Source organism: Astyanax mexicanus, chromosome 5 (genome assembly GCF_023375975.1).
Source record: "Astyanax mexicanus isolate ESR-SI-001 chromosome 5, AstMex3_surface, whole genome shotgun sequence".
Lineage (NCBI taxonomy): Eukaryota > Metazoa > Chordata > Actinopteri > Characiformes > Acestrorhamphidae > Astyanax > Astyanax mexicanus.
This window is the reverse complement of record NC_064412.1, coordinates 26,074,527-26,092,658: the sequence shown is the minus strand read 5'-3', so window position 1 is coordinate 26,092,658 and position 18,132 is coordinate 26,074,527. Positions and strand designations below refer to the sequence as shown.

Sequence of the window (18,132 nt, the reverse complement as noted above, 5' to 3'; positions counted from 1 at the left end):
AATAATAATAATAATAATAATAGATGGGGATCATAAAATAGCTGTTCTGCAGAGGGTTAGCATGCCTTCACTGCATCCTTCCTCATAATCCATACACACACACACACACACACACACACACACACACACTCTCTCTCTCTCTTATAGACACACACAGGGCGTCTCTGAGAGCTTCAGTGAGTCGGTGCTGAGATGGGTGGGGGTTGCTAGGCAGGCAGCGTAACGGTTGCCTAGGGAACCCTAACAGACACAGGGAGCAAATGGGGGTGAACAAAGGGGGAGGGGAGGGTCTAATTCAAAACCAACCAGCTGCAGTCTCAGACACAACACACACACACAGACTGGGGGATGGGGGTCTGGGGTCTAATGGGGGCAGAGCAAACCCCCTACCCTATTATATATGTCTGTATGTGTGTGTGTGTGTGTGTCTATGACCATGAGGTAACACAGTTTAGCAAACTACAGAGAGACTATTTGGGGCTCTAAGGGAACACCATGCAGTCTGTCTGTCTGTCCAGTCAGCTGTCTGCCTGTCTCCCTGTCTGTCCATTCTACTATCTGTCTGTCTTCCTGTCCATTCCTCTGTATTTATGTATGTCTGTCTGTCCATACATCTGTCTGTCTGCTCATCTCATTCACCTGTCTGTGCATCTGTCTGTCTGTTTGTCCATGTGCATGTCTGTGCATTGTCTGTACATTTTACTTTCTCTCTGCCTGTCTTTGTGTCTATCCTTTTGTCCATCTGTATTCCTGACTATCTATCTGTTTCTCTGGTCTGTTTGTCCTTCTGTCTGTGCTTGCGTCTGTCTTTCTGTTTGCTTGTTCATCGGTCTCTCTCTCTCCCTGTCTGTCTTCATGTCTATCCATTCATCTGTAAGTCTGTCTGTGCGTCCATTTTCCCATCTGTGCATTCATCTCTGTTTGTTCATTTGTCTGTTTCTCTATTCTGTCCATCCACCTGCCTGTCTGTCAGCAAACAGATGGGCAGAGAGGTGAGCAAAACAACAACAACAACAATATCAGCAACAATCCATCCATCTGCTAGCCCTGGCAGGTGGTTCAACCTTATGAGTGAGCAACCTTTGACCTCAAATATTGATAAATAAACAACAGCCTATCAGGTTAAATCCTGTATTGGAATCTGATATTTATTATAGGTTTATTATAGATCATAGCTTATATAGTTATAGATTGCCTCACACCACTAGTACTGTCCTGTCCCCAAAATAACCCACAAAAATAAAGGAAATAAAGATTTTTTTTTTGTTCCACCTTAAAGAGTACATGTGTTATGTGTTCTAGTAGATGTACTAAGTTGTTAAATAAAATCACTACAGCACCATATATGGTGGAACAGGACATTCGAATAAGATGTCAATTTAGGAATTATACAATAAACTCAGCTATTTTTCCTAATATTCTAAAAAAAAAAAAAAACGACCTGTCTGACAGGTGTGTCTACTAGGCCTTTTTCAGAAGCAGGTCTTCCTGGTGCACAGTCTGGTGTTCCTGCGGTAAAAGGAAACTCTGGGTGATGTAATTCTGCTCCTATTGTGTAATCCACAACAAGCCAGGCTGCCCCACTCTTTCTGCGTGATGTTGCACAAGTGGTCGAAAATGAAGCACGGATAGTGGATTAGATGTTAATTTGGATTCAGAAATCACTCCCAGGCGCGTTTTAATTGATTTGTGGTGGGTAGAAAGAGAACAAGAACGTGACCAGGCACCCAAAGCTTGTGTTACGCAACCGCTGACCTACTAACACACATTGCAAGACTGTGTGTGAGTATGTGTGTGTGTGTGTGCGTGCGTGTGTGTGTGAGAGAGAAACTGGAGCAAGGCATCCGACATGAGGACACGAGTCGGGGAGGGATTCTCAGCAAATAGCAGCACACCGTCCACAGAGGAGGGAGTCCGGGTTAAAGTTAGTCACGAATTTACTGAAGAATCACTGAAATCTGAAGACTGGACTGAAATCAGGGCAGCGGCTGAACGCGCCACTTTCTGAGGGGAGAACAAAAAGCCCACATTTTCACCCCAAATCGGATTCTTCTTTTCTCAATGAAGCGAGCAGCCCTTTGTTTCGGTGAGTATACGCTCTGAACTGTGATATGTGTTTATTTTTTCTCTTTATTTATCACTGTTTTATGAGAACGAGTTGGCAGTTTGTGAACGCCATTAACGTGTGGTGGCCAGCTAACAACCAGCGACCACGTTAAATCTGCGTTATACGGCGAAAGCTGACAGAGTTTGTGGCTTTTGGAGGTAGTGTTGACTTTAAACGGGTTAAAACATAACAACAGGTGTCTAAAATTATTTAAAAAGTGAAATATAAATATGAATATTAGGGGGAATACAAGCTAAGCTATTCGTAAATATTCGTGCTAGCGTTTGTTTTCGTTTCCACCCGTATTCCAACATGACCCGCCTTAGCTGGGCTGTGGTTGGCTGTGATTTGGCTTAGACGGCGCTCCGATTGGATAAGTACAGTTTCTCCGCCAATCAGTTACCGCATTAGGCGGAACTTGGCCTAAATGCAGGTGGGAAAACAAAATAGCGCTGACCGTCTGATAGCTGCATTGTTCATGTTCAATGTCATGGCGAGACAGGTTTTCACCCCTCCTTTACACTTTAGGGGTAAATGTTGCTGTGGGTAACAGAACAGGGGGTATTTAGGAAGATATATTTACTTCAGTTGCAGCTGCGGCACAAAATAAATCAGAATTCATGGATACAATTCCAAATCTTTTTTTCCAGTCCACGTGTTTGTCAGACAATGCCGTTCACTCTGAAGGCAGCGTGGACTCCCATCCGCGTCCACGGCACAGCTCCACCTGCACCACTCACTCTGCACGACTCACCCTGTATTCCCACAGGAGCTGTAGGTTATTGAGTATGTTGTAATTTAGTAAAAAGCAGGATTGATCTACATATGTTAAACGTGCTATAAACATTAATACAGTTAAAGCATGCACGTGAACTTAAACGAATTAAATAATTGATCACAGATTCAAATAATTGAAACAGCCCATTCCGATCCTCTGTCTGATTTATTGCCGAACAACACACGCATATAGCTACAAATACACACACCTGGCCATAGCATATGCTGTAAATCATCTTACACACACACTGCATGACTCACTAAACAGCCTGAGAGCTGAAAGCGTTCTGTGTCCACTAGCAAATGCCCCAAAACTAATTTATGCGATTATATAATCTAATTTGGTTCATTTGTGATAAATGAGTTAACCCAATTTGCCCTGCTTCTGACTACATGTATTTAGTTTAAGGAGCCAAACTCTATAATGAGTGAAAATAAATAAATAATCTAAAAAATAAATATGACAAATAATCTATTTATTTTAAATATAGTTAAACAGTAAAATTAATAAAAAAATAACATTAATATACATTTTCTTTAAAAAATACAATTTCATTCATATATATATATATATATATATATATAACTAATAACTCTTTCCTCAATACAGACTGAACTGGGCTGTATGTAATCAGCATATATAACTAGTAATATAATTATAATAATATTAATAATAATATAATGTAGTAGGTGCATGTGATATGTGACAGACGTTACACATAAACATGTCTAAACATGAATTTAAATGTTACGCTAAATCTAGCACTTTATAATGTTTTGCATTTTTTTACTCTATTACTTATGTTTTACTCTAATGCTGATCCAGGTGGGTTGACAACATGTTTCTGTAGTGTATACGTCGTTATGTATCACCAATTTCCGTAAAAATACATCTGCAATCAGCATATCAAATATCTGCTTCCTGTATTATTACATACATAGAGTTTCTGACTGCAGAAAAAGTTTTTAGCACCCTAGCCTTAAACTATGATCAAAGAATTTTTTCTGTAACAGCTTAATTTAATATATGGCATTATGATCCTGACATTAAATGGTTCTTTGTATACAAAAAAGGTTATCATGTATCTGCTTCTTTAAATAAACTTAAATATAATGGTGCAGTATACTGTAATGTACCGTATACTATTACAGTTCCTTAAAGCACTCTTAATTCAGTTCTGTATAGCATGATCTAACTGGTTTTAATATATAATATAATGATTCTAGACAAATGTATTATTAAAATAGGTGCTCTGCAGTAAGGGTCCACATTTATTTAATTGTATCTGAAGAACTGTTTAACAAGGAAAATAACGATTTATAAATTCAAGTGTGTGTTTAAGTTTTCATGGTTCTGTAAATGGGAACCCTTAAAAACTCTTTGTAAGTATACTTAACAGAAAAGGGTTTCATTTTTAAAGCATTTATATTGTTCTTTTCTGTATATAGCAAAATTTAGGAGTCCTAATTGCCCCCTTTTTATTATGTATGTTAGAGCCAATGTGGGTTCTTTACAGAACCTCTAAATAATGGTTGCTTACATAGCCATAAATGTAAAGAACTTTGACTTGCTCCATCCAGATTTGACCCTGTTTAGAAATTCTGAGGGAACAGTGCAGTCCTGAATGTGATGTACGTGCTGGTTCTAGAGTAAGGAACCTTGTGATGTGTGAATAATCAGAGCAGTGCTGACGTTAGCAGGTTTTTTTTCTATCGACCCGGCACCGCAGTGCTGCTGAATTCCACTCTCATCTGCCAATCCAAATCCAGTTCTCCGCCCTCGCCCGGATGCTATTTTTAGTCCACACTATAATTCCTCCCAGCTCATTCGCCCCGCCTTGCCTCCTTTTCTCTCTCCCTCTCTCTCCCCGTCCCACTGACCTATTTTCCGGCACAGCATCAGTGGCGGCGCAGTGTTTACGGAGCTGACCGTTTTTAGGTCAGTGGGACACTTTCTTTGCCTCGTGCTCCTGATCGGAATGCATCACAGTCCGACCGGAAAACCCAGTGTTCCCAAACCCCTCCAAGCCTCCTGAGCCACAGTTAGGAATTAGCAGAGGGAGCTGAGCTCCAGCATAGTGCTGAGTGGAGTTCAGGAGTGAGATGCAGTAGACTGTCTGCAGTTACATAACACGCACTTACTACCCTCTGGGAACACTCAGCAGAACCAGATCCATCAAAAATCTCCAACCAGCTATATCTGCACCACCGCTATACAGTGTGGACTAAAAATACCATATACATTAAAAAGACACGTTTATTGAGCAACATGTTTTACTGAATTCCTTACCTATTATTGGTAGTTAGATATTAGTTAGAGTTAAATAATAATACTAGTGTACTAACAGAAGTGGCACCATTTTTGAAGCTGGAGTTACAGATTCTGTTCTTTTTTTGTTGTGAAAATAACCTAATACCAATACCTAACTAGTGCTATACGCACTTAGTAGCACATTAAAATAAATGTATATCATATTACATTTCCATTTTCTAACCCAAATATCAGAAGTCACTTTGATATAGGTTTGCTTCTCGGCAGGTAACAAAAGTGTAACTACAATAAAACTTTTAGATGTGAGGTGGTTGTATGGGCACATCCGGCCCTGTCTTTGAGCTTGAAACAACAGAACATTGTCTCTGTAGAAAGGCCTGTTTCAGAGCAGATATTCCTTGACAGCATTGGTTATTTGAGAAGGTGTTTGAGGCTGTCAAGGTGAGTGTGTCCCAACAGTCTCTGGCTGTCTCCAGCGCTGGCTCTGCAGTCCTGGCTGGCTGACAGTGCTGTGTGGTTATGTGACAGTGCAGTGTCTTACACAATAAGCAGCTTTACTGCAGAGCTGTTACGCACCACACTCCGTCACTCTCCTGACCCATATTTCTCGAAAGCTCCACAGATAGCGAGAGACGAATGCAAAGCCTGTGAGTGTGTCCTCTGGGACTAACTTGTACAAGGTTCTAAAAAAAGAAGCCAGTATTTTGTGCCAGCTAAATTGCAGGAGCTCATTAACATTATTGAATGCAAGCATGGATTTAAATAGACATTCTTACAACTTGGTTTTCATTCCTTGTGATCAATTATTCAACTGCAGATGCACTTGATCACATTTCATCAAATGAACAAATCTACTCAGAATAAGGGCAAAGTCAAAAAAGTTACAGTTAGCTGTATTGCATTAATAATATCCATTTCTGACAATGTTACAGTTTGTTTTATTAAAAGTAGGTCCCAGTAGAGAGTTATTAATGTAAAGACAGTACCCTAAAACCTACTAAGAACTATAGTATATGTAGTAAAAAAAAATTATCATTGCATCAAATAAATCTTTATTTCAAATAAATCTTTATTTCCTCTTTGTTTCCACAGTTGCATCTCGAGACTGAGTTCCAGTGGAACCTAGACAGGCGTATCAACGGGCCAACCGGATCCTTCCATAAGAGAAAATTCACATCCCTACCACCACCATCCATCATACTATTTGTAGACTATTTCTTAACATTCACAAAGACTTGTCAAATGAGGGACATCTTTATCGAGTTCCACCTCTTCCTAATCTTTCTTGCCAATTTAGACACTTGAAGATTCTGACAATAAATCTGAACAGGAGAGAAAAGAACAAGCTAACTCAACAAGATTCCTTCTGGGAGGAACACCGGAATGAGAACCCCACACCCATTATTCATCAACTAATATTTAAAGCTCTGTTTTCAATGTCAGCTGAGTCCAACTCTGCAACAATACAATGGAAAATCAAAATCAGTCTGTTCAATCCACTAATGACAACTTGGACACGTTAGACACTTATTCAAGTTACAATGAGGATTTGTCATCACCTCCAATCAGCAACTCTTCTCGGCAAGGTAGGCTCATTAAACCAAAGCCCAACGCCAACTGTCGGCGAAAGCGGGAATTCATCTCAGAAGAAAAGAAAGATGCATCCTATTGGGAAAAACGCCGCAAGAACAATGAAGCTGCCAAACGGTCTAGGGAGAAACGTAGACTCAACGACATGGTGCTGGAGAACAGGGTGATTGCATTGAATGAGGAGAACATTCGCTTGAAGACTGAACTTCTGCAGCTGAAGCTCAGATTCGGGCTCATCAGCACAGCCTCATACATGGAGAAGTCCCAACAGATCAGCAGTGGGACTGAGGTTGGTGAAAGCAACGGTACATCTGGGGGCAAACCTGGAAACCCCTATTTCTCAAGCAGCGGGTACTCCAGTGCCTCTCAGGTCATGATGAACTCAGATTCCTCAGAGGCAGAACAGTCTACACTTGGTGAACGTCACACCCCATTACCCAAGTATTCCCCTCGTGGCTCCCTGTCTGACATGTCTGACGGATCATCTCGGGACAGCCCTGAGCCAATGATGTATGATATTAAGCGAGAAAGTTCAGGTATGGACATTACCAGACTTGAGACAAGTGTTCTGAATGGCATGTTCAGTGGTCATCATGGTCTCAGCCAGCTACAGAACCGTCATCTCCACGGAGCGGACAATCAAGAATCTGTTACCAGCCCTTCTACTCAGCCTGCCACAGCCCAGAGAAGCGTGATCCTGTACCGCTCTGGCAGCAATTCTTACCCAGTTGAAAGCCAGAGGGTTGAAGGTGCAGATCAGCACCCAGGATTGCTGTCACAGCAGAATGGACAAGTGTCTCATGTCACCCAAACAGGAGGATGCCTCCCTGTTAGAGCAGATGGTTTAGAGACCCTTTCAGAGGTTGCTCAACAGCTAGCAAGGCGGTCTTTGGATTCACCAAATTATGAATACACTAAAGGCAAGCTGGATCATGAGGAATTAGAGCGTTTTGCACGCCTGGAAGAGCACCAAACAGAGGCACTAGAAGCTCGTAAAGACTCTGGTCCAAACTCCTTTGCCCCAGATTTGCTCAGTGAGACTGGCAAAGCTCACTTGTACCAGCATCAGATCCCCTACCTCACCCCTATGGATGAAGAGCCACCAGTTCTGACCTACGAAGGTGATCCCAGAGCTGACGGTTTCTATCAAGAGCACACCTCTTCAAACAAGGACACATCCTCAAGTGATGGAGACCCTCGCAGCTCAGACAAAGAGGCCTCCACCGATGACGAATCCCCATCATCCTCTTCCTCAGAAACCGGTGGCTACCATGCAGGCCATTTGTCTGCTTGCTGCCCAGCTACCGGCATCAGTGGTGCTTGCCAAAATGGTGAAAGCCAAGCAGAGGTGAAAACTACAGCGCTGCCGCACAAGCTAAGGTTAAAATACAGAGCAATGTCCAACAGTGGTACCCAGGATTTTCCTGTCTGTGCTGCAACCACCACAGCCGCCTCACCCAGTTCAACACTGCCTCAACACCCCTACCTGGCTGTCACACAGGTCAACCAGCAGACAGGAAAAGAGGAAGAGCTTGAAGAAACCGATGAACTGAGCCCTCAGCAGTCCCCTTCCAAACCAAGCCTAGGAGGCAGGAAGGAAGGTGGAAAGAAGGGGTCAGGTGGACGAGGCAGCAGAAATAAGAGACGTGATTAAAAGGAACTGACTTTGACTTTTCGGTCCATTGATACCTTTAAATGTCCGTTACAAAGTAAACACTAAAATGACACCTATACACTAATGCATGAAAATACATGGTTTTACACTAACCAGAGGGTCAAACTCTCAGACTCAGACTATCTGTTTTTAAGAAAGTTCCCTTTCCTGTCCCTTTTTACTGTCCTCACTAAAGCACTTATTGACCACTTAAATTAAGTCTGAATCAAAAGGGGTTAGTGAAGTTCTTTTTCTGTTAAATCAAGTAAAAAGAACGATTTGTTTTTCTTAAACTACCTATGCTGACGTTTTCCAACCCCTCTAAATGTTTCCAGTTGTTCACTTCAGGAACCAAAGACACTAGAACAAGAAAACACTTACCAGACTTGCTGTCCTCCACAGTCCTTTCACCTTTACGTTCCTCAAGCATTTGGATTGTATAATACTGTGAGATAATTAACATATCATATTTAAATATATTTTATGAAAAAAAACAGTGAAAACCGTAAAAACAAGGTAAGGCGGATGGGAACCAAAAGCACTATTTCTTAGGCCTGGAATTTCTCTGTCGTTGTATCATAAGTACACGTTGAGGTAAACTGTTTTCATTATGTTTTGGTTCAAGTGTATTTTATGTCAAAAAAAAGAACATGTTTGTGATTCAGCCACCAATAGGCTATGAGTAAGTGAACCTGTCTCCATCTTGTCATTTTCGCTGTGACATAGAAGCACTTAGGAAGAAAAGACTAACTGATCTGTCATGGAGGTCACTGTGATCAACCAGTAAAGCACCTTCATCTGCCCAAAACAGTGATCACCTTTAAAACTGTCTCCTCAGAGAACACTACATTGTGTAAAAAACTACAGTGTTTGTTAGTATACTGAGACAGCCGTTGTGGTTTCATAGATGTTTCATGCACTACCTCATTAAGACAAACAAGTGTTATGAGTGTTGACGTCTGTTTCTATTCAGAATATGCATCGTAGCTTCATCAGACTCACCCAGTAGTCGCTGTGCAAACAAAACACTACAAAATGCTGCATTACACTACAACATGGACATGCCCATCGGAATACAAACAGGAAGAAAAACCAGCATCGATCCCTTTGTCCTGTTAACCTCTTTATTTTTTTATCACATTGAGTAGCTTAATGTTGCTCCTGCACTGAAACATACGATTTTTGTATCTGTGTTGAGTGTTTGCAAAACAGGTGCCTGCCACTGGACTTTGTGTACAAATGTAAAGAATTTTTCTCTTTTGAGTAAAGTTTTTATCAAGTTTATTTTGGCATTCTATGATTATTATTATTATTATTATTATATTTTTATTTTATATTTCCATTCTATTATATATTATATATCTATATCTATCTTGTCTCCATTTGTCTGTTCTCCTGAATGTGATCGTTGTGTAGTCTTAGATGTCCGCCCATATTCCACTGATGTTCCCCAGACGTACCAGTGTGGTGTTTGCAAATGTTTTAAGAATCAAAAAGAAAAAGATTGTTGCAAGGTCAAAGTTGGAGTTCTGTTAACAGTACTTGGAGTGATGGTTATGGTGAGAAGATGGTGACAAAAAATAAAATTTGTTGAATTATACATTTATAGTGTGTTTTCTTGTGTCATAAAATGCAAATAACTCTAATTTAAATAAGTTCCAATATAGTAGAAAAGCACATATCAGCACTATGAATCGTAACTGTTGAGATGTTGAACTGATTTAAAACAGTGGTCTATAACACCATCTGTAGGAAATTCAAATCATACAGGAGTGATTTCTGCACACATCTAAAACATCTATATAAAACTAAAAAGAGGATAGAAAAGCCTGCTGTAAATGTACTTATCATTTCACAGGCAGTTTTGTAAACTTTTTGTAGGTACAACTACCCCTACACAATCTTTGCTTATCATATAGAAGCCCTAGAACATAGTTTTATGTCTGTGTGCTTTCTTAGTCCTTTGGATTGCATTGTCCAATTACTGTGTTTAAATAGTGGTATGAAAAAGTTTGGGCACCCCTGATAACGAATACAGTGAAATGAAGTTTATATGATTTACAAAGGGTGTGCAATAATTCTTTAAACAAAATTAGGCATGTACATACATTTGGGTACCCTTGTTATTTTATTGATTTGATTACATTTAGCACAAATTATTGGAACACAAAATTAGTTTGGTGAGCTCTTGACCCTTGACCTACATACACAGGTGAATCAATTATGGGAAAAGGTTAAGGAGCCAATTGCAAGTTTTTCTCCTATTTGTCTCTTTTCTGAGGAGGGACAACGGATGAAAAATAGCCTTTAGGCTAATTCTAAAACATCAATAAAAATATATAGAATATAGAGCACTGTTTTTGTTTTTTGGCGGAATCTGGAGAAGTATCTGACTGATGGGAAAACTGTTAGATGGGGTAGAAGAACATGAAAAGAATGAGGAAAATGCAGTTTGGAGTTTAGAAAAAGGTCGAACTGAACACTTTTACAAGCTCACACTTTCTCTCTCACACTCACTCTTGCTCTAACTCTCCCCCTCTTTGTGTGTGTGTGTGTGTAATATGAGTTGAGTGTGTTCAGCAGTCCGGAATCTTCCGGCATTACGTAAATGTGGCCTAGATACAGAACACTCGTCAAAACCCCGTCACACACACTCCTGGGACAGGCCAAACACACACACACACACACGCACACTCACTCCAGTGAGAGACCACATAGGTCATACATTAGCCTCTAGTCCTAAAATAACAATATAAACGTTTTCAAAACCTTTCTCAACTATTAAAACAGCTTCCAGAAATACAGATAGACAATCCTAAACATCAAGACCATTCTCAGATGAATATTTCAGTGTTGTGGTAGCAGTGTTGATGTGATAAATGTGTTAATAATGCGGAAGCAGTGTTAAAGATATGGTAACAGTGTTGATGATGTAATGGCTGTATGTGAAGGTCTGGAATATCTGTTAGATGGTAAAAGGACAGTGTATTTATAGCTGACATGCTGGATGGGGAAGAAATGGGCAGTGTGGATTCTGAGCCACTTTGACCATGTCCAGATCATTATGTCCAGACCATAGACTGTATGGTCCAGACGACTGAGGTCAGACCTTCTCCCAAGAGACTCCAAAGCAAAGGCGTTATGAGGCTCAAGCCCCAGGATGTTTCCCCAAAAGCCCTGAATCTTTTTTAAATAATTAACTTTACAAATAACAGTTTGATTTCCCCCTTACTATCTCAGACTGCATTTTTTAATGTAAAGTTGCATTCTGTTTATCTGTCTGTGCTGTGTGGCATTCAGTCTGTCACCTCAGTGAGCTAGTCGGTAGCCAGCAGGTGGCTAATGCTAGGTAAATAAACTATAGTATAAGAATGTTTTTTAAGAGGAGTCAGCCCCAGTCCTCAGCCATAGTAAAAAATACATTCAGCTACAAAATCCACAGATGAACAGCAGAAACATGATTCAGGTAAGTCAATGGTGACGTGCTTGGTATAATTAAACCAGTTAGATCAATCACTAATGTCACAATCCTTGAGATAGAGCTCTAGTTAATGTACAACATAATGCATTTGATAAAGTTAAAGATAGCAAATTGCTTTAAACAAACTTAGATTATACCATTTGTTTAACCTTCCGTAGCTGTTGAAATGGCTAAAATCTTATAGCACTACAACTTTGCACAAAGTACATTTTGTACACTGGAAATATAGTTTTGTGAATGTGAACACATATATATGAAACTAAAAGGAGAATAGAAAAGTCTGCTGTAAGTGTAGTAAATAAACCTTTTGTAGGTACAACTACCCCTACACAATCTTTTCTTATCATATAGGAGCACTCAGTAGTTCTACGTCTGTGTGCTTTCTAAGTCCTTTGGATTGCATTGTCCAATTACTGTGTTTAAATAGTGGTATAAAAATGTTTGGGCACCCCTGATAACGAATACAGTGATACTTGAGAAGTCAAATGAAGTTTATAGGATTTACAGAAGGTGTGCAATAATTCTTTAAACAAAATTAGGCATGTACATACATTTGGGCACCCCTGTCGTTTTATGTATTAGAATACATTTAGCACAAATTATTGGAACACAAAATTAGTTTGGTGAGCACATTGACCCTAGACCTACATACACAGGTGAATTAATTATGTGAAAAGGTTAAGGAGCTACTTGCAAGTTTTTCTCCTCTATGCATCTTCTCTAAAGAGGGACAACGGATGAAAAATAGCCTTTAGGCTAATTCTGGTGCATTAACAGTAATGTTAATTAATGTACACCGTCCCTGTTAAATAAACTATTAAAATAAAAATAAAAATGGAAGACTCAAGAACTCTCAAATAAAAACAAATATTATTCAACATCATGGTTTAGGGGAAGGATACAAAAAGCTATCTCAGATATTTCAACTGTCAGTTTCCACTGTAAGGAACATAGTGAGGATATGGAAGACCACAGGCACAGGTCTGTCAAGTACCAACCAGCTGCAAGAAGGTGGCCTGATCCAGTGTTTTCTTCTTCACATAGATGGCTGTGTGCTGGAACAACAAACAAACTTTGATTACCAGTTTTTCAGGACATGTTATCAATCAATCAATAACCATTTGTTTAAATGAAGAGTGCATTTTTGACTTTGTAACTGATCAAATGCAATAGTGACTGAAGCAGTAACTGAAAACCAAAACATTAAAAATAAAAAGTTTTATAAAATGTAGCAATGGTTCAGTGTTAAAGCTACAAGCTATACATTTTTTTGTTTGTGTTGACATTCAATGTGTTTATTGTGCAAAAATAGCTATGCCAGTGTTTAATTGAATCTTCCAGACAAAATATGATTTTTGAAATTCAATGGATAGTGAAAAATAAAGGTAATTAATCAAAAAATTAAGGAACAAACAATACACTAACATTCTCTAATACATTTCATACAAACACTTTGCAACAAAAATATATATATATATTTTATTTTTATTACATATTACAAAAAGAGAGGATTATTAACCTTCACTTTAAATAATATTTTGTGCTTCTAAAAGGTTTCTTTGAGCTGTCCATCCTGTTGTGGTAAGATATAAAGGTAATTAAAATCATTGTGGAAAATCTAAATGTATCTTTGAAAAAGAACAAAGTTGCCATGAATGTTTGGAAAATGTTTGAAACTCTGGTTTAACAACATTTTCATTAAATGCCAATTTTATATAATAATTAAGCTAAAAAAATGATTTCTAAAGTCTATAAATATAATTAATATTCAAAAGAACTTCATATAATCATCATATAATTCTAAAGGATCAAAAAGCACAATATTGTGGTAATGACCCAGTGAAGGCATCTGATTGAGTGCATTTCTTAAAAAATAACCAGAATTTCACCGCAGACACCACTCTGTTCAGTTATATGTTTCTCACAGGTCTGAATGTCAAATCCAACAGCAAATATCTCTTTCACACACACACAGACAAACACACACACACCCTCAATGACGTCATACACTCCCTGGTGGAGCAGTGGAAGCGGTTGCCACGGCAGCCGGAGAACAAAAGCAAGGTGACATTTGCCCACAACTGCAATGCTGCACTCCCCACACATCACCCTATCACCAGTTCACTCCTGCCCTCTTCTCTTTCCCATCTCTCTCTCTGTCTCACTCTCTTTATTTCTCTCTCCCTATCTCTCTCTTTCTCACTCTGTCTCTATTTCCCTCTCATAATATCACTCTCTCACTCTCTATTTCTCTCTCACTCTCTTTCTCACTATCTCTCTCTTTCTCACTGTCTCTATTTGTCTCTCACTATCTCACTCTCTCTCTCATGCTCACATTCTCACACTATTTCTCTCTATATATTTCTTACTATCGCTCACTCTCACTCTTTCTTCCTCTCTTACTATCTTTCTGACTGCCTCTGTCTCTTTTTCTCTCACTCTCTCTTTCTCTCTCACTATCTCTCACTCTTTCTTTTTCCCTATCACTATTGCTCTCTCTCATTCTCTCTCACAATCTCTTTCTCACTTTCTCTGTCCCTTTTTCTCTCTTACTCTGTCACACTCTATTTCTTTTACTATCCTTTCACTCTCTCAATTTCTCTCTTTCTCACTCTCTCTGTCTCTATTTCTCTCTCACTCTCTCACACTCTTTCACACACACTCTCTCCCTCTTTCTCTCTCAGTATGCAGAACCTTTGGAAAGCGGGTCAGGAGGAAAGTAGGTCAGAGCAGAGGGGAGAGACAGACAGAGAGAGAGACAGAGAGAGAGAGACAGGGGATTTTTATTTTGGAGGGAACATGATTACGTGACATTAGTTTGTAAGTAATGAAATTCTGGCATGCTCATGATGATCTGCCTGTCTGTCTCTCTGTCTGTCTGTCGGTCTGTCTCTCTGTATGTAACTGTTTAACTGTCAATGTTCTGGGCTGCAGCAGCGCTACACTGTTACATAACACACTGCTGGAATATGGGTCAGCTAAACACACACGCACGCACGCACACTGCTCCAACAGGCACAACAGCCACAGGCAGAGAAGTGTGTGTGTGTGTGTGTGTGTGTGTGTGTGTGTGTGTGTGTGTCTGTCTGTGTGTGCATGTCCCAGATGTGCATGTAAAGCAGAAGGGCAGTGTACATGTGTGTGTGTGTGTGTGTGTCCATTCATCTCCTCTTATTTTCTAAATCTGAATCTCTCAGTATGTCAAAGAAAGGATAGGGTTTAAAATAAAAAACTAAACCATAATCAGTTTCAAAAATAAAATCAGAATTGGAAATCAGAATCAGATCACATCAGATTCACAATTGTAAAATTATTTAGAATCATGATCGGAGATTGATAGAGTTAATGCTTAGGCTAATAATAATAATAATAACAATAATAATAATAATAAACTATATCTCCCTACTCTGGCACTAAAGGGAGAGCAAAGAAAGAAGGAGTGAAGATGAAGCAGGAGTAAAGGAGGAGGAAGAGGAGTGGCAAAAAAAAGAGGAGTAAAAGAGGAGAAGTGAAGGGAGAGGAGTAAAGGGGGAATGAAGGAGGTGGTGTAAAGAAGGATGAGTGAAGAAGTTGGTGTAAAGAAGGATGAGTGAAGAAGTTGGTGTAAAGGAAGAGAAGTGAAGAAGGTGGTGTAAAGGAGGATGAGTGAAGGAGGTGTTGTAAACGAAGTGAAATTAAGAAGGTGGTGTAAAGAAAGGAGTGAATAGGGTGGTGTAAAGGAAGAGGAGTGAAGAAGGTGGTGTAAAGGGAGAGGAGTGAAGGTGGTGTAAAGACTGATTTCAGAGTTCACAGTTCAAGAGAAACAGTGTGAAATCTCCTGCTGCTGTAAAAAACACACACTGGCTCCCTCTCCTGGCGGAAGAGTGGAACTTTAGGGGAGTCTATTGAATGCTGCCCAAATGAGAACGAGATATCAGTGCCTCACTAGTTTCTTGCTTTTTGTGCACGAGCGTGACCATCCTCAAGACCACCTTGGTTAAGGTGGTGATGCTGGTAAAACAGCTGAAATGGCAACTATGCTCATGGTATATAGTCTGTCGAACATAATAATAATAATTATTATTATTATTTTTTAATTATTATTATTATTATTATTATTATTATAATAATATGGTACATCTGCATTACATACTTAAATATTGGCATAAAACTGTGTTGTATAAAGTACTGAAATCTTACACTCAAGTAAAAGTATAGGTACCCCTCCAAAATATGACTTTGGTAAAAGTCCAAGCCACTGACTCAAATGTTACTTGAGTTAAAGTCTTAAAGTATCTGAAACGTATTGTACTTAAGTATAAGAGGTACTGTAAAAATAGATGTACTCAAGTAATGTAATGAAAAGTATTAAGTAAAAAGTACACAAGGCAAATGCAGTTTGAATGACATTTTTTATATTTTGGTAAACTTTGTTCAAAACACAGTTAAAATGTACTGTGCAGGCAAAATTAACAAAAAATAAACATTTTGTAAGCCTTCAGTGTTTCTTCAAATAAGATTGTGCTATCTACTTCATTACTTGCTGGTGGTTCCCCTGTAGCCGAGTCCGTCGTTATTGCTGTAATTGCTGTAATTGCTGTTATTGCTGTTGTTGTCTTTGTATTGTCTCCGTCTTCGTCTCGTCTTCCATGTGGCTGCTGATTGCGAGCTGGCTTTGTGCTTAATGGGAGAAGCCAAACAGGTGTATCTTATTGGCGGTGATGAACAAGCCCAGGCATGATCTGACTTCTTTTCAGTCAGTAGGTGGGGTCAAAACATTGCGTTTTCTCTCTCTCTCTCTCTTTTTTTGTAACGAGTAACTAAACCGAACATTGAAAACGTATCGGAGTAAAAGAATGCAATTAAATTCAGAAATATAGTGAAGTAAAACTGAAAGTTGTCAAAAAAACAAACTCGAGGAAAGTACAAAGTATTCCAAAATATACTTAAGTACAGTAGTGAAGTATTGTTACTTCGTTACTATACAACACTGTCTTGAATAACCGTCACCCAACTGCTCTCTTCGCAGATATTCCTTAATGACATGTGCTGCATCCCGATGATCAGCAGGGGGCGCTCTATTCAAAAGCAGGAACTTCCCTCAAAGAATTTACATATTATTGGTGTTGGAGATGGAGCTGCGCCTTGCCTTGCTGGTCAGAGAGAAGTCAAGCCGGACAGTCTCCACCTGCAGCAGATCTCGCGGTGTGGCTCTTATAAAAGGTATAAAAGTAGAACTTCCTCTGATTATAGCATTAAACTGCATGGAAATGAGCTAGAATGACAGATATGGATAACAGCTAGCTTACTCGTTGGAGGAATTAAAAGCACTGAGTACTGTGTATTATTCATATAAGAGGAAAAATCAAAACGATAGTTAATATATACATGGTAGTGTTTATTAATATACAGTTCTAGAAGATATAGATCATTGTTGTTTTATTCTATAAACTACGGGCAACATTTCTCCCAAATTCTAAATACAAAATATTGTAATTTAGAGCATTTATTTGCAGAAAATGAGAAATGGCTGAAATAACAAAAAAGATGCAGAGCTTTCAGACCTCAAATAATGCAAAAAAAAAAAAAACAAGTTTATATTCAGAAATCAATATTTGGTGAAATAATCATGGTTTTTAATCACAGTTTACATGCATATTGACATGTTCTTCTCCACCAGTCTCACACTGCTTTTGGACAACTTTATGCCTGCACTCCTGGTGCAAAAATTCAAGCAGTTCAGCTCGGTTTGATGGCTTGTGATCATCCATCTTCCTCTTGATTATATTCCAGAGATTTTCAATTTTGTAGAATAAAAGAAATCCATAATTTTTAAGGGGTCTCTTATTTTTTCCAGAGCTGTATGTATAAAGTTTAGGTCTGCATTTTCTCCTATTATACCAACGAAAGCAACAATAATAACAGCAATGGCAATAAAACAAGCTTTCTTATTTTCTGTTGTTAAAACCAAAAAAGCAACAGTTTAAGAGAATTTAGAAATAAAAAATTAAATATATAAAGTTCAAAAGGCATTTTAGTGCTTTAATAAATAATAAAATTATGAATGACACAAAGATCACCACAAGATCATTAAAATGTGCATTTAGTTGAAGAGAGATTTTATATTGAACTTTTATGTTAGAATGAACAGAAACAGTGTCACAGGTGTGTGAGGGGAGTTTCTAGCCAATGAGGATTAAGCTCAGTCATTCACTTTTAGTTTTTCCTAAATACATTTTATTACCTAACCAAGAACACCTTCAGAGACTGAA

General features: G+C 38.9%; 1 protein-coding gene across 1 annotated transcript; it reads left to right on the top strand.

Annotated features, from left to right (window-relative positions):
* The first annotated feature begins 1,537 nt into the window (after window positions 1-1,537).
* Window positions 1,538-10,000, top strand: nfil3-5 (nuclear factor, interleukin 3 regulated, member 5). The gene is made up of 2 exons (XM_007257166.4): window positions 1,538-2,086; window positions 6,249-10,000. The coding sequence occupies exon 2, from the start codon at window positions 6,625-6,627 to the stop codon at window positions 8,398-8,400; it is 1,776 nt and encodes a 591-aa protein (XP_007257228.3). The 5' UTR covers window positions 1,538-2,086; window positions 6,249-6,624; the 3' UTR covers window positions 8,401-10,000.
* Window positions 10,001-18,132: the final 8,132 nt, after the last annotated feature.

Bases quoted from the DNA above. Each gene is read 5' to 3' on its own strand.
- nfil3-5 (XM_007257166.4), top strand. From the start codon at position 6,625: ATGGAAAATCAAAATCAGTCTGTTCAATCCACTAATGACAACTTGGAC.